Raw genomic sequence first — 25,392 nt, forward strand, 5'->3', positions numbered from 1 at the left:
CGTTAATATCTTCTGCAAAAGTGTATGTCTTAGTCTAAGCCATCACTTATGTAAGTGAAGATAGAGGGGCCGATTCCAATCCTGGAAAAAGGCTGTACAAATCGTTGCATGGAGCGTTTTTCCCGTACAACTCGTACCCGGTAAACTTTTCTTACAACCTAGGAAGTATGATTCGTACAGAAAGCCACTTTCCATTCAAATCGTACAAAGGACCATACAGCTAAAATAACCCAACGATTCTGATCCGGAACAGCTTGCACGCGACGTCTTTATGTATTTAAGCAGCGGTTTCCAGCCCAGCAAGTACGATTCGTCCCTACGGCACTCCATACGGCTCTTTTCTTACGGGAGCCAAAAACAGCTGTAAAAGCAGAGTCCCCAGGGGTACGAGTCGTACAGGCATACACCCCAGTGCATTGTGTATGAACGGTGCGTACCCCAACATCGCGTATGTACGCACCGTACATATACGCGATGTTGGGGGTACGCGATGTTGGGGGTACGCGATGTTGGGGGATGCACCGTACATACACCGCACGGGGGTGTATGCCTGTACGACTCGTACCCCTGTACGACTCGTACCCCTGTACGACTCGCACCCCGGGAACAACTTTTCCCGGGACACGAGTCGTACAAAGTTAGCTTCGTAGCGGGTAATGGCATTCCCCGTGGACGGGACGTTTTCCGTACCAATCGTAAATCTGAAAGCTGGTCCGGATCGTACTAGTAAGGTTGGACTGCATTTTTACAATTTGTACGGAAAAGTGTCCGGGTCCGTCTGGTACAACTTTTCCCGATCCGATTTGTAAGGATCGGGCCGATCCGTACAAATCTGACGACCTGTACGATTTGTATGGAAAAATTTACCGATACGAGTCGGACGGGGAAAAAAAATGCAGGATCGGAATCTGCCCCAGAATGTACAAAATTAAGGTGATGCGTAAGGTGTTAGATAACAGCATATCAGGTAAGTCATTCCAAAATAGACATATGCATTAGAATTACGTAATTTGAGTACAAACATTATGATAACGCTGATCTCAGTTATAAAATAGACAGAACAAAGGAACTCTTGTTCATTCAAAGCGAAGCATGTCAGAATCAATACGAATACAGAAGACATGAAAAACAGCAAGAAAGAAAATAAAAGTACAAGAAAGAAACAGCCAAGAATTCCCAAGGTATCGCACCCAAAATATCCAGTCTTACAACGCAAACCCTGGAAGTCCCCAACTCTCCACCCCACTCCCCCCCACCCACCCCACCCAACCCTGCAAACCTCGAATGTAGGAGGTGCGACGGCAGGAACGTCCAACTGTCAGCGGAGAACTTCTTAGCCTAACATGGTGAAACTTTCCTGAGTATAATATGTGAAGAAGCGGGTAATATATTACAGGGTAAAGCTACGTATGATATTAACCAAGCATAGATAAATGCTAGCAAAGGTCCTACGTATACTGACCTATAGAGGATATGAGAACAAATATAAGCAAGGAAAAAATGTAAATCCTACACATTAAACACATTGCCTATTGTTGACACATGTATATCTTTATTCAATCGCTATACTTAAAGACCAGACTGTATTCGAAAAACTGACCTTAATATTACCATCTAGGACGTAATTGAACTTGAGACTGTTCCATAATATCTAAGGTGAACCACCGCATAGTCAGCAATTTGATACACACATGACATTGAGAAAGAATAAATCTCAAATTTAACATTAATCAGCTCTGCACACTGTGATAAAATATCCGAAAGCATGAACCGTATAAGCACATATGAAAGATATGAGCCAGCTTACAAGGCAAAAATGGCGAAACTGGAATATGGGGCAATTATCTTGACTTCCTTTTATTGGAAGAGGAATGAGTTAAGTCCATGTCCTGAGTGGGTGGGCCGTCTAAAAAAATTTGACAACTCTTTGGGGCCCGTAAAATAGCAATGATTGCCATTGTCATTGAGTCTAAATTTGGCAGGACCAGCCAACGAGAACTGAATATTTGTATCTCTCAATTTATCTCGTAACATGAGGAAGCCCTTCCTAGTGTCAACTGTAGCTTTAGAATAGTCCTGTGTAAAAATTATTTTGTGACCGTTCCAAGTGATCTGCCGGTTTTTACGGGCCAAGTTAAGTTAAGAATGGCTTCAACGTGCTGAAATCGCAACGGTTTACAAATAACGAGTTATTTGACGCGATGAGGAATTGAAAGTCGGAATTCTGTGTGCCTGGTCCAGCTCAAAGCGATTTGTGAATTTTATGCCTATAACCTGAGGAATCAGGTTTTCATGAAGGCTATGCAAGAATCTGCGGTGTCTTCTGAGCCTTCCGAAACTCTTAAAATTCTAATGTTACCTCTCCTGTTTCTATCTTCAAGTTCGGCTGATTGTCTCTTAAGGATGGTAGTCATATCTCTAAGAGATATTATTTCTTTGTTAGCTTGGAAGGATGCGTCCTCAACATCACTGATTCGTTGTTCTGCGATTGCTATTTTAGAATTAATCGTGTTCATATCCGCTCGGATGGCAGTTAGTTCGAGCTGCATAGCGTCCGCATTTTGTTTAGTAGATTTAGATGAGTCTTGAACATTGGCTAGCTTTTTTAGTATCATATCCATCGTACTATTTATATCTGCTTTGGCCTTGATGGGGGAGTCGGACACCTTTATTTCTTTTGAATTGGATTCCTTTTCTGCCATTATGAAGATCTTGTACGGAGAGGAAGCAACCCTCCTTGAGTTAGAAGTGCTAATGCTAGTGCTAGAAATTAAACCCAGATATAGTACATACTTGTAGATTAATACCAGTACACTATATTGTGGCAATTTAGTGTAATGGCAGTACACGTCTTGAAGCAATAGCTTGCACAGTGATGAGACCTTGATTGAATCGCACTAGGAGTGCGCAAACAAGATTTAGAAGCTCTGGGCGTACGATTTAGCTCCTGCTAATAAACACAGGTTGCTGACCAGCTGTGAAGACCTCTTTTTTTTGGTGATTGCACACCTATCACAATGTATATGGAAGACCAACTGCTCCCCTACAGAACCTCTCATACGATTCAGCCTATTAGGATCAGCAATCCTGGCTGTTAAAGAGAATTCAGCAGAGAAACTTTGCAGCAGGAATCATTTGTAAAATCCACAGGATAATATTGAAGATCCACAAGCAATTGGGAGATAAACCGGGGTAATCTGGTGAATCCATAGATGAGGAAGAACATTACCAAAGGCTGAACTCAAAAAGGATATATAAGGCACCACAATGTGATCTTGTCACTGATGATAAAGCGCCCCACATTTGGAGAGATTGCGAAGGTTCAAAGCGGCACTGCCCATTGTAAGAGACAACAGAATGAATCCTCGACAATGCTCAGGGCTGAGCCTTCGGCACCATCATAATAATTCGACCTGGAGTTGTAACTTGGATACAAAATTGGACATACTTGGTGTTTTCCACATATGACTCAAGCGCTGTCACAATACAAGTGCACCCTCGTCAGAAATGCAGCACTCTGGATCGCCTGGGGCAGGACTACTGTCACGTCTTCACGAGTCTGCCATCTTGGGGTCAGGCACCATATATGAAAGGATTCATCAGGCAGCCGGAGTCACCCCCCCCCCCCCCTCATCCCCCCCCCCACCCCTCCAAGAAGCGCTTTTCGTGAGCCACTCGCGCTGCATCAACAACGGATGCACAAAAGCACAATCTCCCCTTGCAACTTCTTTGTACTCGGAACGCCGGTCTTCGCTTTGCATTAAAGCCGCCATCTTAGAATCCAGCTTCATTACGATAAGAGCATCGCAGGGTATTAAAATGTGGCAGTACCGGTATAAATGGCTTACTGGAAGGTGTATCCAGGCAAATCTTTGAGAAGCAAGTGTTCGAAAGGGTTTTCAGAGGCTTGGTTGCTTTCAAATGAGTCCGTGAGGTTGTTGCTCTCAAACTGCCATTTTGTGTTGCCGCCGATCCACACTTGGCTAAAATAGCGACGATAGATGTGCTCCAGGCAGCACTCCATGTTCAATAATGATGGTACCATCCGAAGGAGCGCACCATCACCGATTGATTTCTGGTACACTGCTATGCCACCGATCTCGTTGTCTCCAAAATCATTGCATACATTTTCCGCTTGAGACAGAGGGATGCGATCAGGCAGCCATCGGCTCTGCCGTCCACGCCCCTAGTATTTTTCAGTTATAAATATGGCACAGTGTTTACTGGCCACTGGGGGGGGGGGGGGAAGAGGCCTACTGTTTTATAAATGAGACATTGAAATGGGAGAATATTAGATTAAAGAGTTAACTTAATCATTAAATTAATTCTTCATTAAAATTTCCTCTAATTTGAAAAGCATTCAGAAGCATTATTTTGTTCTCCCCCTCCAATATTGAGTTAACCAGGACTGGTATTTAAGAGTTAAATGCCTCAGTGCTTCCGTTCTTCACCTCTGTTGAAAAATCTGACTCGAGCATTGCTCGTTATCAGGCCCAGCTTTCTGCAGCCCAACGATGATCATGTAAAAATAAGCACATCTTTCTCTTAACTTTAGTTAGAAAATGTGACCCTGTGCTCATTTAAAAATGAACTCGTAGCTGCCAGCTACTCTGAAGATGCCAGAGTTACTTGTGATTGACCGGTTAGAGCCACTTGCTGAGAATGTATTCATTTCTTTCCAAATTAATGATTTTAATGCAGTGGCTGGAGCTGCTGTAATCTTGGAATAAATAATAACACATTTATCCTTAAGCGCTCAATCTTGTCTTTACAAAGCAAATTCAAATGGAACACGGTGTTCCGTTTGAAAGGCTGAACAGTAATTGTTAATGCTGGCATTGTGTTGCATTTGAAATACAACAAGACCTACCCCGTACACAAATTTATTTAAACTCTTAAGTAGTGTGCAGGTACTCAATGTCTGTAGTGCCTGCCTCGCTCTCACTCAATGGTGTTCTTACCACATATATATATAAAAAAGAGTTGTTGACCGCTATAACCGAGTGCAGTCACTTGGTGGTGGCGACAACAACGTGGTACTTAGTGTTAAAAAGTTTCCCCATCCTGTAGTGCTGTAAAAACCTGCTAGTGAACAGATCAAAACCAAGGAAGGTTAAAGAGGTAAAGAAGGTGTGATAGGACGTCAGCCCCTCACGGAAGCAGCCCCAACGAGGTATATGTAGACAGGTACTCGCCTACTACCTCCTGTTGTCATCATCGGTCGCTGCCGCCCAAACAGAAACAGTAAAGGTGGAAAGGAAATTTATAATGTGCGTCACTCAAACCCTCGTGATAGTCCTAATGACTAGTGTCTACAGGGCAACCTATGTATTGAGATGGTGTGTACTAATCTACAAAAAGCAGGAAGTATCGACCCAAAATTGGTGAGTTGAGCCTGATCAGGACTCAAGTCACTCGAAAATAAAACCGAACAGCACTACACTGGCTATATGGTACTTTATTCTCAGCTGTGTCGCTGCTCATTTAAAAACCGACATGTTTCGTTGCCTTATTTACTTTACCGGCAACTTCATCAGGGCTGGGGTCGACTGGTTTCTCTGCAACGCTGGTGTAAACCAGCAATAACTTTCGGTCAGCACCCTCAAAATGCTGTTTGGCAGCATACCTGCACCTTCATTGTGTAAGTGTCTGTGGTATTTTGCACCAACCCTTTGGCTGTTTCATTCAGAGCTGCGGAACTTCGTTTCTCATCAGTCTGAGCGTCGGTACTGGACTCGCCCTCGAGGGTGAGTCCAGTACCGACGCTCAGACTGATGAGAAACGAAGTTCCGCAGCTCTGAATGAAACAGCCAAAGGGTTGGTGCAAAATACCACAGACACTTACACAATGAAGGTGCAGGTATGCTGCCAAACAGCATTTTGAGGGTGCTGACCGAAAGTTATTGCTGGTTTACACCAGCGTTGCAGAGAAACCAGTCGACCCCAGCCCTGATGAAGTTGCCGGTAAAGTAAATAAGGCAACGAAACATGTCGGTTTTTAAATGAGCAGCGACACAGCTGAGAATAAAGTACCATATAGCCAGTGTAGTGCTGTTCGGTTTTATTTTCGAGTGACTTGAGTCCTGATCAGGCTCAACTCACCAATTTTGGGTCGATACTTCCTGCTTTTTGTAGATTAGTACACACCATCTCAATACATAGGTTGCCCTGTAGACACTAGTCATTAGGACTATCACGAGGGTTTGAGTGACGCACATTATAAATTTCCTTTCCACCTTTACTGTTTCTGTTTGGGCGGCAGCGACCGATGATGACAACAGGAGGTAGTAGGCGAGTACCTGTCTACATATACCTCGTTGGGGCTGCTTCCGTGAGGCGCTGACGTCCTATCACACCTTCTTTACCTCTTTAACCTTCCTTGGTTTTGATCTGTTCACTAGCAGGTTTTTACAGCACTACAGGATGGGGAAACTTTTTAACACTAAGTACCACGTTGTTGTCGCCACCACCAAGTGACTGCACTCGGTTATAGCGGTCAACAACTCTTTTTTATATATATATGTGGTAAGAACACCATTGAGTGAGAGCGAGGCAGGCACTACAGACATTGAGTACCTGCACACTACTTAAGAGTTTAAATAAATTTGTGTACGGGGTAGGTCTTGTTGTATTTCATGATTTAGAGAGGGGGGCCACCTACCCTTTAACCCCCTAGGCTCCCTTGTTTTGAGAGATTGTGTTGCATTTGCCAATCCCATCATTTTAGTGGCAAATAGTGCTACACCATAGGTTAGTATGGTAATAAATTTAGCAGCAATCGCACGAAATAAGGGGGTTGAGCATGGTCCTCCTGACAGCTGTTCACTGAACTGTTTAAAAACGAAAAATAAATAGCAGTGTTCAAGGTTGAAACTTTGGGTTTCAAAGAGGACAAGTGCGACTGGGTTGTCCTCTTTCCTGAAACTAGATTCCAGGATATTTATATGCTGGAACTCAGACTAGTATTTTATTTTCTAGTAATCTTGCGTTTCTCTCAGAAAATGAAATCTTTATCGTTTTATTGCAAGATTGTTGATGAGTAATATTCACCTAGCACTGTTATAAGCCTCTGAAGGGCAATGACCTCCCTAATGGTACTAACAAGTTTGGGGGACTGCAAAGTTGTCATCACCCAATTTTGGCGGGGATGTTAGCTTTATTATTAGTTAACAACGTGTACTTCATAGAGCATGAAAAGCAGGAGTTCCAAGTCGCTACCCTGCTTCAAACCTCTGTTTGTATTTGTAAAGCTTACAACTCATCCCGAGCAGGATATCCTGGTGCTAGTCTGAACCAATAACTGGTTCCTGGTTTGTGTAATTTATTTTCAGAAGTTGTGACTGAGGCACCCGTGTGACGTTAGCTCAAGTCCTAGAGTACAGTGCTATGATGACACCCAGAAGAGTGGATGAAATTCCTCAGTTGAACAATTTGGTCCATAGCCAACGTACACAATTAAAAGCGGTTTTAAAATCTACAAAGGCTTCAAATAGTGAAGAGCCCTTTATATTAACTGCTTCATGGTCACATAAAGACAAATACATGAAATTATCTTCCATGCCACAGTTATGCCCTGAACCAGTTTGGTGATGCATTTTTTTCATTTAAACCCGCCTCTAGCTCTTGAGGCATGACTTGCATAGCAGTTCCCATCCACCTCTAACAAAGCACTTCCTCAATGATTTGAGTCAGATGGTATGTTTTTTGTGGATGGCAAAGAGTATGGAGCCCTTCCAACTCGCCGGAATTCTTTTACGGTGAAGACAGTAAGTCAATTGGGAGTAAAACTCTGTGACCCATCAATCTGGATTGTGTTTAAATATAGAAGCTGTCACTCCATTAGGTCCTGGAACCCCATCCGATTTTAAAGAGTGTTTTTTAAATCTGTGGGAGATTCCTTTTAATCCTTGAGTTGTCGGTGCTTTTATCATCAACCGTGGAGATCCTTTCGAAGAAATAGAGAAATTAGATATACTGTTTACATTCATCTAGACCTATATTATTACTCATGAACCACTTCATTCATTTATTAACTTATTCATATATGGGCAGAATTTACAAACATAATTCCCTTTTACAGGCATAAAAAGGGCCATCTACCTTTTCACTGTGATAGCTTTGTTGCATTCTTAGCTGTCTAACATTATCTACACACTTATTTTTTCGGTCCCTACACATTTGTTTTCCCATGACAAATTGTATTGGGTTTTAACAATTATCCATGCCAAGCCGGCCCACGTACATATGTAGGACATTGTAATTTAAAATAAATCCTGTAAACCACTAGAACAAGCACAATCAACAACCGGCAACCATTTCTCCCCCTCCCCCCCCCCCCCCCCCCCCCCCCCCCATACACACGTCATCGGTAATGCCCCTATTCAGATGCAGCATTAGGCTCATCTCAGTCCCCCGTGCTGTTAGACCTTAGTGTTGTATTTTGGTATCTAGTTGAGATTCCATAGTATGGACCGGGGCCAGCACTATACCCCTGTCATCTTCCCATCACTGCCATATCTTCTGAGGTTTTTGTGGGCATCCCCTAGCTTGGAGCACTGCCACCTCATGCCCCACACAATTGTCTATCCCTCTCTTCCATATCTCCACTAATGGTGGTGTGTTTGCTTTTCACTGTCTGACAATGTCCCTTTTCGCCAGCGTATGCCCTAAAAATAGCAGATGCTGTTTATAGCGGTTCCCGCCAATTCCTTCCGTGTTGTGAAGTAGCAAATTAGGGTCCAGTGGAATGTCCCAGGCGAGAACCTCCCAAAGGCAGGACTTTGCCTCTTGCCGGAGGCGCATTAATGCCACACCGCTCCATACCATATGTAGGAAGGTACCTTCTTCTGCCTCGCAACGAAGACATATGGGGGATCCAATCAATCCTATGTGCCATAGAGGCTCCAAGTATAAGTACTGTGTAGATATTTCATTTTAATCAAAGGGAGCCGGGAAGAGATTGCTGCTCTATGGGGGGACTTCTAGAGCTTCTGTCCATTCATCTTCATGTTTCCATTATATCCCCCCCCCCCCCCCCCCCCCCCCGGCCACCCTAAGGGCTTGCAGCATAGTGGAGCTATCCGTAATCCGGAACTGATATAATTTGTGCGTATCGCAATCTCCTATTAACAATTTTCCTTCTGGTGGGCTAAATTCTGGCAGTTCTTGGAGGTCTCGCAGATAAGGGAATATGGCTTGTTGCAACTGTAGGTATTTGTAAAACTGGCTATGGTGCAACTGGTAATTAGCTTGCATCTCTTGAAAACGATTTGAGCATCGTGCCACGCATGATGTCCCTTAGCATTGTGATGCCTATAGTGTCTCACTTTTGAATCCCTCTCAGCTGGGCCACCTGCCGGAGAAAAATGCCATGCCATTACTGTGTCCCTTGCGTCAGCCTCCCCCCACCACTCCACCCCATCCTTCGGAGGGACCGTTTCCATATGTGTATCACTACCTTAGTTGCCTGGGGAAGAGATCTCTTCCACTATAGAGAAAATTGAGGACAGACGCGTCACCCATTGCCCATCTCTGTGGCATATGCTGGATCATTTTGACCATTGTACCACCAGTCATTCATTATCCTTAAGTGAGAGGCCGAATTGCAGGATTGCGCAGCTGCAATACCCCCACAGTATGTGGACTGGAAAAAAGTATGCAGAGCTATACAGGACGCGCCACCACCTCATAAGAATTGACTCAGAACTACATTGACCTGTCGCAACTGTGATGGAGGGATAGTGTAGGGGTAGTTCTGGAGTTGGTATACCATACGGGGAAATTAAACCATTTAGAAAATGGACAATCTGCCTAACCGGTACGGTGGTGGGGGTGGGAAGGGGTATATTTGGGGATAGGGGGGATGAAGTCTTCACTTCTTCTTTAACACGCAATAGCAGTGGGGCTATGTTTGGGTCCATGATACTTGAACCCATGAAGAGCTAGCATTAATCCTGATGCCCACTCCATGTCTCCAGGGACCTCACCGATCAGAAATATCACTGACTTACCAGCGTTCATATATAGCCCGAAGGTCTCACCAAAAACCTGCTTAATCTGTTAAATGCGAGGTCCAGAGGTTGCAGGATCCGTAAGGGAGAATAAAACGTCATTAGTGTACATGGCTCTCCTATCCGACAACCCTGCATACCATCCATATCCTCGCACTTGAGCGTTGATCCTAATTCATGTGGCAAAGGGCTCCATGGCAAACAGCAGTGGGGATAATGGGAACACCTGTCTGGTACCCCGCCTGATCTGAAAAGGATCCAAGACCGCCCCAGCCACCTGGACTGAGGCACTTAAGTCAGTGTATAATAGTCTGATGTATGAAAGGAACCTTCACTCTAAATTAATGCACTGAAGAAGAGCAAAGAGATACTCCCAACTGATGGAATTAAAGGCTTTATCAAGGTCAGATAATAGCACCGCTGCTGCCTGCCCCAGTCAGTCCGCCGGGGCCAGGGAGTTATAAGCGTGACTGATATTGTGGCAAGTGGCATGGTCGGGCATAAAGCCAGCCTTATCAGGGTGAATCTGGTTCGATATTTATTTTATTAACCTGTTGGCTAATGTTTTAGCAAAGTTTCTCCTCTATATTGAGAAGTTAGATTGGACAGTATGATAAATGTACTTCTGGCAGAATGACTAGTTCAGAGTGCCTCCAATCTGGTGGAAGCGGGGATTCCTCAAGCGCTGCGGGAATCGCCCCAAGAAGTGTTTCCCCAGTTGCGGCATACATTATTTAAGAAACTCTCTGGGCAAGCCATTGGGCACTGGTGCCTTTCTAGGCCTCCGGTCCACTGGAGCCATAGACTGCTCCTCTTCAATAATCCGCTCATCCATATGTGCACGGGCGGTGTGTTGTTGGAGATCTTGGGGGCAGGGCTTTGATGAATTTGATTATTTGTTCTACGTCTCCTGCATCTCTTTGGGTGCACATCTCCCCATAATATGCAGCAAAACTTTGAGCCACTTCCTTGGGACCCAACTGGTGCATCCTGTATCACTGGTGCCAGGTAGGCTGGTGGTGCAGTCTGGCAAAGCTGATGTTTCATCCTACTCAATTTGTCACCAAATTGATATATGCAGCTCTGTGATGCATGCCACGCTTGTTTGAGATTGTCTAGTGGCAGTTGATGGTATTGCTGTTAGGTATGGCATAGTGTTTGCATTTGCATCTTGTGAATGTGAAGGATCTGCGCTTACGCCCACCCTTGTAAAAGTTAATATCTACCCCCAGTATGTTGGTTTCAGGGCTTCCGATAATATTGTCTTGGAGGACGCCATCTCTGTATCGAGAGAGAAATATTCTGTGATGGACAGGTCTAGAGGTGCTTTATATGACTGGTTCCGAAGGTGCCAGGGCAATAATCGCCATTGAAAAGGAGGGCACACCAGACCCACATGAAGTTTTAAAACCACTGGGAAATGATTGGATAGCCCTCTGGGCACTATGTCCCACCTCAGATGAATCCGGCGGGTACCAGCAAATAATCTAGCATTGAAAAGGAGCCATGAATTGCCGAATAGTATGTATATCCAGCTTCGGCTGGATGATATGCCCTCCAGGCATCGGTCTAACCCAGCTCAAACAGCAGAGACCCCAACCTGTACCCCTGAGTTCCCATGTCACCATCTTTAGCACACCATCTGTCAGCCTCAGGATGTAGTTTGTTCCAGTCGCCAACCTTCACTGAGAGACTACCTGCCAATTCTCCCCATAAACCAATTATGCGGTCGATTTAAGATCTGTCTCAATTTATGAGGATACCTACACACTGCCAAGTGTGATAGTCTCCATAAAGTGTACCAGTCACTAGCACATATCTACCATGGCCATCCACCTATACTCTGGTGGACTTGAAGTGCGCTCTGCGGTGAATGAGGATCCCAGTACCTCGTACCCCCCCCCCCCCCTGAACCCAGAGTGGAATGTCTGTGTGCATCCATAACTAGCCAAGCATGGGACCTTGGATCCCAAGAGGTGCATCTCCTTTAAAATGAGAATATCCGCCTGTAATCTTTTGGCTTGTTTTAGCACTGCACCTAGTTTGATCTTATCCAGAACTCCTCTGACATTCCATGTGAGGGCATGGAAATGTCGGGTGGAACCTATCGTGTCTGTGTCATTCGTGGGCTGCTAAGGGAGACATGTATTGGGGCACTCCATATGGAACTGTGAGTGAGCGAGCATCGGGCCCGTGCATTACCACAACAAAGAACATTCAAACAATCCCTATTCCCTCTCCCCTATACTATAATGATAAGTAGTATGGAAGAATAAGCCAATGCGCCCTCTCTATCACAAAACTTGGCGAGAGGGACTTTGGGGGCATGCTCACTTGCAGCCATTATGTCAAAGATTTGTCCATAGAAGCACCCTCACATCCTTCAGGAAAGCCCACAAACTGTAAATTGTTGTAAAGGGCACGACCCTCTGCGTCTTCCACTTGCACTGCCAGTTCTTTCGTCACAACCGTAATTTTGTTCCCTTTCTGTTGAAGGGACATCACCGAATCTTACAACCTGACACCCTAGTCTCAGCCCCCATGATCCTCTCCATTGTGTTTAGGAGATCCTGACACAAAGGGGTAAAATCTGAGCCAACTGTGCCTATTTTAGCATCCAGCATGTCTCGTGACTGCATAATGTCCGCCAACAGCACTGCATTGTTTCTGCCGGATTCCGCAGATCTAGTTATGGAAGGTATGTTCCGTTTCAAATGGCCTTAAAAAACATTTAGATCGATCTTCTCCAGAATGAATTCATATTTGAGCCACCTGTCAAAATTAAGTGGGCATCTAGGTGGTACTCCTTCACTAGACTTAATATTTCTGTTAGCTCTTTAAAAAGGTGCTCTTCTACTGTGATCCAGGATTTATATAAACATTGCAAATTCTCATGTTTGCTTCTCTCTTCAAATTCACTGCAGCTACGAAAGGGGCACGCATGGCTACTCTTGTTGTCCAGGGGCCGTATTACGTATACACCACACCTTCCCTTTTTGCGCCACGAAGCACCGTTAGGTGCATCGTGCACAAGCAAGGATAGTGCTCCGTATTACAGTGAATGACGTGCCCCCAGGGCAGCTGCAAATTCGTGCTGCCCTAGGAGCTGCTCATTCAAGTGAAATCCAGAGCGGCTGCTTCAAAGCTGTTCCATGTTTAAGATTGCAGGTGGCAACCCACCTGCACTTTCAAGAGGGAAGAGATCCCCCTGCAGGTGGGTGTAGTTAGTGACTGCCTGCCTGCCTGCCTGCAAGGGGATATCTCAGGGGTCCGTGGGACCCGCCCTTTCTCCCCACTAGAGGGCTGCCTTTAGGAGGCGCACTAAAGTAGACCACCTTTTTGTGGGGCACTTTCAGTGTTCCTCCTAAAGGCTTGTTTGGCTCTGCACCTACGTCCAACATTTGGTTCGGGAGCAGAGGCAAAGTGATTCATTCAATTACATGTGGCCACACCCCATGCAAATGAGGGAACACCCTCTAATCATAGCACTGGTGCTACATGTGCACCAGCACTATCTGTATTACAGAAGGGACCGCACAGGTGTCTGCAGCCCCTTCTGGAATATCAAAGTGCCCCAGGGGTGCGCAAAGTGGGCGCACATGCCCATTGTACCCACGGGGCATTCTTTGTAATACAGCCCTTGATGTTTAATGAGAAGGAAAATAATTTGAGAACCTACCACAAGCACGCCCATTTTTAGATGCTTTTACAGCTAAGCAGTGAAGCTTACAGTAGCCCTCTAGTGGGAATTATCATATTGCCCACATCTCTTGCAGATCAATTATAGCAAAAGTGGTTATATTTTAACAGGTTCATCTTCTAAATCTTTTGCCACACCACCAATGTTCTATGATGAAAATTTCAAGATATGAATTCATTTAGCTGTTTGAGTGATGTACCTAGTAGGTGAAGGAGGAGGTGCATTGGTTGTGTGCCATGGTGGTAGCCACCCAACTACTAGACTAGTCTTTGTGCAGCATTGCTTGCTTACAACCAGGTGTTTCACCTGGTTCCCAGCTTATTGGAATATAATGCAATTTTCTGACTGGGGCCTCTTCCATTCAAAAGGGTAAACCCCTTGCGATACCAGAGTGGCCCTTAAACGGCCCTTCCTCTCCTAAGACAAAATGATGCTGTCATTCAGATTTTGGGAAGGTATTGCCTCCCTTTCAGTCTTGGTGATACCTTTTGACACACCCGTGTTAAATGAGAAAGAATGGGTAGGAGCATTCAAGACAGCATATGTATTCCTATTTGGCGTTGGCCTAGTGGCTTTTATATTTGTATCTTCTTGGGAGGCTAGCCTTTCAAGATGATTTTTCAAAAAAACATTTTATTGGGTTTTCCAGCCTTTCAAGATCATATGTGTGCTGGATAATGAGGTTTTCTCGGCTCACAGGGAACCCAATCCTGTCTCCCTCATAGCGGAGTACCACCTTGATTCAAACGCATATGGTTGCTCGTAGAAGTAATAGTTGATTACTCTGTTTAAGAGACAATGTTTTAATTACTTTGGGGCTATGTAAGTGCGAGTATTATCCGATTGTGCTTAAGTGGTGCAGTTTACCACACTGTACCCCAGCCTATCCAACACTCAGATATTTAGTGACTGTCGATTGAGAGCTCCCAACCAGTAATAGTCATTTACCTTTTGTATTTCCAATGTCATTTTTTGTTTTTTGTTAGAAAGGCACCACTGCATTAGCTTTACAGTTCAGTGCAATCTTTTTTTTTATTGAGGAGGACTAGCTGAAGGCTGTAAGTCTTTCCCGAGTTTAACAAGTAGGACTGGCTCTTCCGTAGAATTCCTGCTCTTATATTTCTTTGTACTTTCCCTTTTTGTAATAGGGTCCAACAGAACTTGTCCCTCCTTGCTGTCTGTTAAAGGAGTTACCTCCGGTATGGTAATAAAGGGCTGGCCTCTTTCATTTCATAACCATTTAATATCCGCCACCGAACTTAGTAGCACTTTTGGGATAGTAACTAATTGATCCAAGACTGGTGAGCATGTGCAGTTATACTTTTTATTCACCTCTGTTCCAGTATTCATTTCTACCAGTTTACTTAATCTTTCTAACTTGTCGTCCATAGTAGAAGTTAACGGGGCCAGCATTTGAAGAACAACTTGGGATTCTAATTTGTCAGACTGTAACATTATCGCCTTCCCTTCACCTATGGCAATCTGGTCATAGTTAAAACCTACATTCTCATTAAAACTGGCTTCTTCAGCACAGCGTAGACCATGCCAGCCGTTCAACGTAATGTAGCAATGCTGATATTTCACAAAATTGATTGCGGATTTATAATGCAATATTTTGTTGCAAGAGTTCATTATTGGCTCGTACTTTGTCTAAGTGTTAAATTTGTTATAATAGCTACTTGTGTGCATTTTAAATCCTTCCCAGAGCGAATATATCCTAAACTGAGAGGTTGTACCCCCTCTGATTGAAAACCTGTAGCTTGACCTGCCCGCTGGTCAGACTGCCCTGTCACAACCCACGTTTTGGACTCTATGCCCAATTTGGACTTCACCATTGTGCCACCATCTTACTCCACTCCTCCTGGTTTCATGTGTGCTGAAGCCCTTCCAGTCACTGTAGGTGCTGATGATTTTTTGCCCCAAATCGTCCCTCTGATCCTCATAGCCCTGTGAAGTATCTAAAGACTGGAGCACACTTTCGGCAGAGAAGGAATGCAGGAATATTAAATGTTCTACAATGCTGAAGACCTCCAGTTAGTGCGCTGCTTCAGCATCCCGGTTTCTTTTGTATGCAAGCCCTGCCAGTGACATTGGGGCTGGTACGTTGGCATCCCACCTCTGCCCTCTGATCATCACTGCTTCATGGAGTGTTAAAAGACTGCAGCAGACTTTATATCGATAGAGAATGTGGGGAAAATAAGTCCAATGCAAAAGCATATGTGGTAGCCTGTTTTGACCCGCAATAGGATTTCCCCTTCTATGTAGAAGGATCTGGAACAGGAGCCCAGTATCCTTCAGACTGACCCTCAATCTTAGTCTTATTTAAGAAACTGCTGAAGATACACCTCTTTAAACACGCTACAATCTGGTTCAACTCTCAGAACCTATCTGCCACCCAACACCATCATCTACCATTTCAATGACTTGTTGAATATCTGTGACCATGACCATGTACAGTGCTCTGCTGTCTTTCGGCTAATCATGCGCTATAAAAATATCACATAAATAGATGCATAATAAATACAATGTGTTCCAAGACATGAAGTGAGGGACTTTTTTGTTTTGTGTTGCTGGGTTAATTGTAGTAGTTTAAATTAAAAAAACAGGGAAGATACCTTTATGTTTAGAAAAGGGACAGGGTGAGTACACACAGAAAACAAAGGTACCTAATCAATGTGTCAACTGATTTGGATCATGGGCATTACACAATACTGTAACTTAAATTAGAGTAAAAAATACATACAATCATACAATCTCCAATCACAAGAGTCGGTACCATATGAAAAGCTAATGACAAACTAAATGGGACATATAAAATTTATTCTGTATAAATAAAGTTAAAAACATTTCATATTAAAATACAATTTATAATCATATATAGAACAAGAAAACAAAAGTCGACGCTGCGTTTCAGTGAGTTGGTAATCGTTCACCTTCTTCAGGACAGTTATTAAAAGTAGGAAGAAGCTAGGATTCAATTACACTAGACATTTGTAGAGGAAATTTGCTTAAATGAAGAGGGGTTTGAAGATATCCCTCTTCGTATTTTGATTTTTATATCCAAACCCTTAATCTACAAATCAATTGATATTTGTTAGGTTCGTTGGTGCCACCGGTATATTACTGTTCATGAATTAAGAACAAGGTCCAAGATAGAAAAACTGGTACATATATAACACCAGCAGATGTGCCGTGATTGGAGGTATAAATTTAAAACGTCCCCGCCGATTTCACATCGACGCGGCAGGTGGGCTGATAAAGTTGCTGTAATTGTCATGCAACAAGTAGATTAAAAACCTGTTAAAAATACTCTGGCCTCCGTGCAGCAACGAACAGCTTCCAGCTGTTTGTAGTAATTGTAGTAGTGGCAGCTGGGAGCTCCAATGGTACGGATAACTGATGAGGGACTGGGGTTCTTTTGTTCAAATACATTAATGTACAAGTATTTCCAACCTTCCTCTGCCCACCGTTTTCTTCATCTCTAGGTATCTGAAGACATATGTTGGCTATCAATTCACCTAATTCATGTATTATAATTATGAGAGGGTAATCAGTTTTGTTTCTAAGTGCACTCCAATTTCAAATGATAATGACCAGTACTTTATACGTTCGTGGTGTGCTACTACATCTGTTGCACTGTTGTCAGTGCCCTACATAATATTGAACTCCATTGGTCAGGAGAACCAGTCCCTGGGATGTGTGCAATTTTGTTGAAACGTAATGTTTCTTATCGTCGTTCCACTTTCATCAAAGAAATAATTTCAATGTTTCTGGGAGTTCAATTTACTTTATTCATTTATTTGTTCATCCATTAACTCATGGAACGTTATTTCCAACTTTCAAAATGGTATATACAACACAACGCTTTTCATGATACCCAATGCATTTCGGGTCAAGTATCGACCCTTCTTCAGGGGTCTAGGAAAGATGGAAATGCTCAAGCACATTAACAGATTAACATGAATGAATCTTATGATAACTCAAATTGCAATGTAACCACATCATTGGTTAACCTAGGACAAGTGCACACATCCCAGGGACTGGTTCTCCTGACCAATGGAGTTCAATATGAGAGGGTAAGGCATAAGAGTGGTTGTGAGGTGGCAGCAGTGTCTAGAATCCAATGGAATACCTTGTTCAAAGAGCACAACCGCCTACCTCTGCTCTTCCTCCTCTGCAACACTATTGTGCCTACTACTTGACGGTGATCAGTGACTGGGCATTTGATTCACCTAAAGAACCCTCTCTTAGGAAAGATAGACCTGCAGGGGCAGCAGGGATATTTGCATGCAACCTAAGGGAGGAAGACATATGCTGGATTTTCTGTGCCTGCTAGAAAACGTCAACAACTACAAAGTGCGTCACACCATTGGCTCTAATGGTATTATGTGGTTTAATATCCTGTAATTGCTATGCATTGGGAGAAATAACCTGCTTGTCAGTCATGGTTACTTTTTGCTGTATTGATAAGAAACCAAACCAGCATCTGCAATGCAATCTGTTTTGCCTTTGGGACCTTGTATGTATTTAGCTATGCAGCTCATTAGCCTGGGTGCTGAAACATCTACTGTTCTTTAACATGGAGGTAAAGTAAGCGCCAAACTGCGTGACACGCCAGGTATGGGAACACATGGAGAGAAATATTGCCTTTCAGCAGCAAATTGTATAGTCCAAAGCTCTTTTTAATATAAAATCAGGGCCATCAGTGGTCATATCGCTGAAAATATAAGATTAAAAAAAATATTTTTGTCTACGGGTGCTTGTGGAAGACAATTTCTGTTGACTGGAATCTAGAGAATGCTAAAGTGATTCTGGTATTTTACTGACCTTTGATGGTCGTTTTCTATCAAAGTTAAATAGAGGCAGTTGCCAGAAAAACAAAGTCCCGCAGCAGAAAGCAATTCTGGCATTTTATTAACCTCTACTGGTCGTTTTCTATCAAGTCAGTTAAATAGAGGCAGTTGACCAGAAAAAATAGTCCCTAAGCGGAAGCAGGCAATTCCTAGGGCTGATCTCCAGAGCCCACAAAGTACATACACCTATTAATACTAAATTATATACAAGAGGTCTCAAATGCTCGACTTGAAAATAAACTGTGCATATTTTTAAAACAAAAATCGGAATCTTTCTGGAACCGTAATGGCTTTATAGATAATTTGAGTAGTTCTGGAATCGGCATATGCATGTCTAACTAGCAGAACTAGATCCTACGCCAGTTGGAGTGAAGTCAGTGTGCCTCGTGGTCCACCTGGAACTGGGAAGGTATCCATAAAGTATGGGATATAGAAGATTAGCAACCTGGCAGAGGATAAACATGTTGAAAATAATTAAGCAGCTTTATTTTGGATTGTGCCATCAAGTTTTAGAAGTTGCTGAGTTGACTCTATTGAAGCAGGTGTAGCGAGTACAGAAGTGAAATGCTGACTCCTCATGGTGCAAAACACAACTCTGTACATGGTTGCAAAACTTAAGAGGTTAAGCAAATTTAGATAACCGAACCATCTTTCAGTGCCAAGAGCTTGAAACGTGTAGAGGTGTGTTTTGCATAGTGGGGAGTCAGCCTATCATTTCTAAACTGCTTGTTAAACCACCTTGGTAAGGTGAGTAAATCGTATATATCTTGAATTTCCCACATCTTGAAGTATTCTAGATTCACTTTTCTTTACCCCCAGGTGTTGAAACCCTGTGAACCCAAAAAGTGAGTCACAAAAAGAGAAATAATTTCAGAAAGTTATTTGTTTCATTCGTAAAAAAAGCATTGCAATGCAAAATATATTTTCTAATTTTATTCATTCAGACAGGCCATTGCATCTTGTGCACGACTGTTATCTCATGCAATTTCTTTTTACTTTGTACTTCTCTTATTGTAGTTGCTTCCGGGACCTTATCCGGTGTTATGGGATTCCGGTTCTACAACTCTGGAAAATTCATGCCTGCAGGATTAATTGCTGGTGCAAGGTATTTAATTGTCTACAGTGGATAAAATCGTGAAATTGTGAAATGTTCGAAGACAATACTGTTTGCAGTTAATAACTACCTTTTTATAGATAGCCTTTTGCTTCTCAATGAAGTCTATTGGGCTACTTGTAAAATGCTTTTTTAGAGGTGGTTCCACTTATTGGCCTGGCACAGAGCTTGTTCTCAAACTTCTATTGCAGCGATTGCCAGGTGATGTTTGGTTCTAGACCTTTTTACCTAATTATATGTGTGCTAACAGTAGCATAGAAGCCTCCAGTCTTGACACTACATATATTTCAAGGAGGAATGGATGCTGAGGCTTCTGTTACATAGCCTTCCATTAAAGGCTGAGTTTACATTGTGCCCTCACATACATGATAATGGGACAGTCACTACTTGGATTTTTATTTTATTTTTTACAGAAAGATTTGGGTTTTTCGCATCAGTAATCTACTTTGAAACGTTGTGGGTTGAATGTTTGCATTTGACTTTGCTACCAGTAATTGGATGCATTGACTTTCTTGGGTGTGGTCTCTTGAGGATATTGGGTTCCTCGCTGTGCCGCCCTTGTCCGAATTGCTTAATTTGCAGAAGACTCTGTAGATTCCTGCAACCTTCAACTATTTCTTACTGGCTAACACTGGTCAACTGTGAATTTACTCTCCCAATAATTATTATAGACATTTGCCCTCACTGTTGAAGTTTTGACTGCATCACCTCAACAAATGATAAATGTAATTGGATTGACCAAATATTTACATTGAATGATATAATAAAGGTTAGTGAACCAAAAATGATGCTGTTGTGAGGACTGCGGTATTCCATTCAGACTGCAAATCCATAATTTGCACACATCAAGCACAAATGTCACACAAAATATGGGTACTCCTGATCAAAAGTTATGTCTGCCTTAAAGCGTCCCTCGTGAACTACCACCTCCTGAGACCAACAGTAGGAATGATATGACACTGGATCCCTTCGGGTTTAACACACGGGTCAGTAAAGCGCTGAACTCCATAGTACCTCTTAGAATAAAGAGCTGCAAAATAAAAACTACATCAGCCCCATGGTATACCATCAAACCTGCGGCTAAAAAAAAGTGCTGGAACATAAATGGACAGTCTTATCTGAAGGAAGACCAGAAGATCACGGTATGTTTGTCCTTGGGAAGACGCAGCATACGGATTAGTTGGTGTCCTTCTGCTACAGAGCTCATCACATAACTACTGGGAATATTGCTGACCTTCCCAATATACCCATCTACTCTACTTTTCTTTTGAATGTGGACCCTAGCATAGAGACGGCTGTGATGCTGCCTGGGACTTTGGTTGGCTTTGTTGAGGACTCCTGAAGTACATGGCTTGAAGCCAACCTTGCATTGAGCTTTATGACTTGGAGAAAGCAAGTTCACTATCCCAGATTTCCAACCTTCCTCATAGAAAGTAAAGGCATCTAGGTGTGTCCCAAGTAAATCTGGGGCTATAAATAATAGCTTCAAATGTATTCTTTTGCACGTCCTGTAAATTCCGACTTAGCATTCAAAATGCCAGGGCGCCACTACAGTTACCCCGGCTGAAAGGACACCTGCCTTTAGACCACCTAAGGTAATGCCAGACATGTATGGGATCTGATTTTCCATCTGGCCGCATCATGTATATCCTGAAACTGACTCAAGATGTCATTAAGCAATGCCGTAGAGACATATGCAGCATAGGTGCTAGTCCAAACAAGTACTGGAAGTAGCATGTGTCCTTTCTAAGGCTCCTACCTCCCGCATAGTTACTGGATCGAAGAGCCATACATTTTCAGAGGGCAGAGATAAATTGTATTTGGGATTTGTATAGCCCGAAAGCTCCACAGCTGTCCTGGCGCTACACAGTGAGATCTAATCCCAACTAATAAAGGGAGGTAGAAAGCAGACCCAAAGAGCCATGTCTTAGTCTTTTGAAGATCGAAATATCCCCAGTGGTATAGACCTGTGGTGTGAGTGCGCTCCAATCCTTGGCGGCCAGGTAGGAGTAGGAGCTACTACCTCACCTTTTCCTTTTGAATTGAGGAATTCCCACCAGCAGGCAGCTGGAGGACTGGCGTGACGTGACCGGTTGGTAATGGGTAAAACTTTTGGACAAGTGCTGAGGACCTTTGCGGTAAAAAGCTCTATGTGTTAGACTTAAGCCTTTGAACCTCCACGTTCTTTGACTGGCAGCCAGTGCAGGTCTTTTAGGGCTGGCTGGATGTGTGCTGTCATGGGGATTCGCAGCAAAAGGCTAGCGGTGGTATTCTGCACCAGTTGCAGTCGCTTCCGGAGGTAGGCTGCAGACCATAGTAGAGTGAGTTGGCATAGTCCAAACTAGAGGTGATCAAGGCCTGGATCACTGTATTTTTTATTTTTGCTGCAAGAGGGGAAGAAGGTATAGGACTTTTTTAAGCCTTTTTTGCAGGCCAGAACCGGTACCTACTACATCTTCCACATCCGGTGGATATCCTTTGGCCAAAGGCCATTATCCCAGGTAGGAGGGGGGACCCAAAGAGTAACATTTCTGACTTGCTGGAATTACTCTGAAAGCTACTACTATGCATCCATTGAAACAGGCAATTTGTAAGCCAAACTATTTTTTGAGGATTGCTATAGGGGTCATGTACACATTGAGCTGTTTTACCACAAAGTTATTATTGTCTTGTTCACTTGAGCGAGCTAGCTGGGTCTCTTTGTTTATCCTGTACCATCCTTCAGATCCAAAGAGTCCCCAGCTCCTCCTATAGTCTCAATTTAAAAATAAAAAAAAATTTAAATTGCAAAGTTTTATATATCGCGAACCTGACCCGAATCGGGTATCCGAGCGCTTTACAGAGCACCAGTTGGGTAACATGAGAACACATTCATTTTTGTTAGGCACGGGGAGATTAAGTGATTTGCCCAGAATCGCAGGATGTTCAGATGTATTACTGAGACTCGAACCCAGTTCCCCAGATTCACGGTCAACCGCCCTAGCCGTTAGGCCAACGCCTCTCCCCAGCAAATGCTGGTACATAGTAACATTTGATACTGTTATTTTTGGGTTATCATTAGAATCGCCTTCACAGTCCCTGCAATGCTGTATTCATTATTTCCCCTGATGGCTACTGGAGCCAGTGTGGTGGATGGAGTTTGCCAAGTAGATTGCCATTGTGTAATGATCTGGGGAAAATGTGGTCAAATCCAGCAGTTCATATTGATGATCCTAATTGGATTGCCACGTGGGCACAGAAAGGGAAAAATATGATTGTTTGGATTGAGTTTAACAAGTAGGTCCTGCTAGTGAAAAATAAATTTCATAATGGGTAATAACTGTAGGCAGTCCGCCAATCACTGCATTTCTCTTGCTTTGCCTAAGAATTTGCAGCTTAGTGAAGGACTTCTCATTCATTGAAGACTATTTGTAAACTCAAATTTTCACCGTTATTGTCTGCAATGAACTTCGCAGATGATGTCACCCAGGAAATCCAATAAAAAAAGATAGGTTTGCAAAACTAATTCATGAATGAGTTGTAAATCTGTTAGTTACTAAGGCCAGTTGAAGCCAAATTCCAGATGGGGTCAATAGGAACCATCTTTAAAATGTGACTGCGTACTATTTTTGCTTCCAGGACTCTCTTAAAGATCCTGACATCTGCAATTAATTTTCCCTGTGTATTTCCTCTGCTCATTTCTGGTACAGAACTGTCATCCACCATCCAATCAACTAGCATACATTAAAGTCAAGGGACAGTACTGGTATCTCAAAAGACAGAAAATAAGTTCCGTCAGCACAGTAGGTCAAGCTCCTTGATACCAGAGGCTAACGGCCCCATCTACCACAGTTGTGGCCAGAAGCCGCTGTCTGGTCTATTGCCACCTGAATGCAATGGTGTCTGACAGCCACCATTGCATAATCTATAATCTCTAACCACTGAGTTATTTTAGTTGTAGCCTTCTATTGAGCCCTTGAAGCCACAGCAGTTTGGAGCCGGCATTTTGAGAACACAAAGGGAACCACCTTGATAAGAGTGCTTGGTTGCTCAGATGTAGGAATCAGTGTCCCCTTTAAGTTACTTAGAGTTTGGGGTATAACTGCTGTACATGGATTCATTCTGTACTCCAAATACCACACAGGGATTGACTGACCAATCGAGACACACAGGGGTTGTTCACGAACCCCCTGCATGGCCGGAACGTCACTTTTTGTGCCGCTAAAACGTGTCTTGGCTATACTTTGGGTGGCCACATAGATATGGAGTAAGGCAAGGCAGCCCAAACCGTTGAATTGCCTTACTCTGTCCTCGTGAGGCATTCCACGGGCGTTGCGGTGGGTTTTCCCATGCAACACCCATGGATTTTGACGCTGCCCCAGATGTACAAGATCATGTAAGCCGGGGGAAGTGCTAAATCTTTACACTTCGTGATGTGTGGCGTAACGAGAAAAGTCTTTATTTCTCATCCTTATTTCCTTTCTATGTCTACTGCATTCTGCACCACTCCTAGAAAGAGGAAAACGCCTTTAAAGATTTGTTTCTATGCAGGAAGGTGCCCCTTCCTGCACAAAAACAATCCTGCCTACAACACAGGCACCCTTCCTCCATCTGGCAAGGGTGCTTGTTGGTGCTAGGCAGCCCAAACTGCGCCAGTGTAGGGAGAAAACACAGGAATGCACCCTATTGCATAAATATGGTGCATTCTTCCCTTTCACTTTGTCGTAGGGCAGCGCAGCACGATGATTTGCTGCGCTGCCCTGCGTCCCTATGCAAAATCCCCGTAAATAAGGGTCACAGTTCTAGGTAGTTTGTAATTCAGAGTAAACCACAGAGCCTCGCTAGGCTTTCAACCCCAAACACTCAAAACATCAAAATTTACAGTAGGAAAGCACATCTGTCACGATAATTCTGCTGTAGTTCCACATATCACGTTTGAAAGACTCCAGAATGTCATGTCATTGATTTTACTCTTTTCGTACAGAGACCATAATTTGTTTGCTGTAATTGATTTCAGAGGCTAATGCTTATAGAATTGGCTGTTTGGTAATGAATGTGAGCACTTAGAACTCTCAAACATTTTCTATAGCCACCCATTTAAAAAGTTGTTTAAGTGCAGTGGTTTAATAAAGACTTGTTTTTATGTCTTTGACAGTTTATTCATGGTTGGAAGACTGGCGCTGAAGATGATGGAAAAGCCGCACAATCCATAATATATCTTTAATTTGTGTTTTCTGCCTGACCGTTACACGTTTGAACATCCCAGGAAAAACTGTTCTTCATGCACCCATCCAGGTGCTACAGAAACCGACATGTCTTTATATATTAAATGTACATTTATAATAAAAATTAAAGAAAACTTACCTTTTTAAAAAAAGGTGTACTACTGACTACATTTGTGAGAGGATTTACCAGGATGCTCCAAGAGGTCCTACTTGTGAAACCCAAGGATAGTCCCCTATAGGGTTTCCTTTTTTGGATTACATTCATTAATATGGCAACACCGCAAGCAGTGATTATTGCTATTAATTGCAGACAAGCAGTCACTAATCATTTAAATAAATCTGGGCTCGCCAATGGCAGTGGAGATGTTCCCTTTGTGGTTGAGGCTTATGAATCGTATAAATGCACAAATATGTATTCCTGGGTCAATTTTCCTGCAGTCTATACAAATTCACTAACATTTCACACATATACTGAGGCTGCTATTCCAGCTACATATAGACCATGTGAATA

The 25,392-nt window shown here is 43.2% G+C and overlaps 1 protein-coding gene across 2 annotated transcripts in view; it reads left to right on the forward strand.

The window, feature by feature from the left end:
* TMEM14C (transmembrane protein 14C) overlaps positions 1-25,033 on the forward strand; it is a 49,810-nt gene extending 24,777 nt beyond the window's left edge. For both annotated transcript variants that reach the window (XM_085607267.1, XM_085607266.1), the window contains exons 4-5: positions 19,581-19,668; positions 24,812-25,033. In XM_085607267.1, coding sequence (XP_085463393.1) covers positions 19,581-19,668; positions 24,812-24,869 — 146 coding nt within the window. In that variant the 3' untranslated portion in view covers positions 24,870-25,033. The remainder of the gene's footprint in view (positions 1-19,580; positions 19,669-24,811) is intronic.
* The last annotated feature ends 359 nt before the right edge of the window (positions 25,034-25,392 follow it).

This window comes from Triturus cristatus, chromosome 5_2 (assembly GCF_964204655.1).
Source record: "Triturus cristatus chromosome 5_2, aTriCri1.1, whole genome shotgun sequence".
In the NCBI taxonomy this organism is placed as follows: Eukaryota; Metazoa; Chordata; class Amphibia; order Caudata; family Salamandridae; genus Triturus; species Triturus cristatus.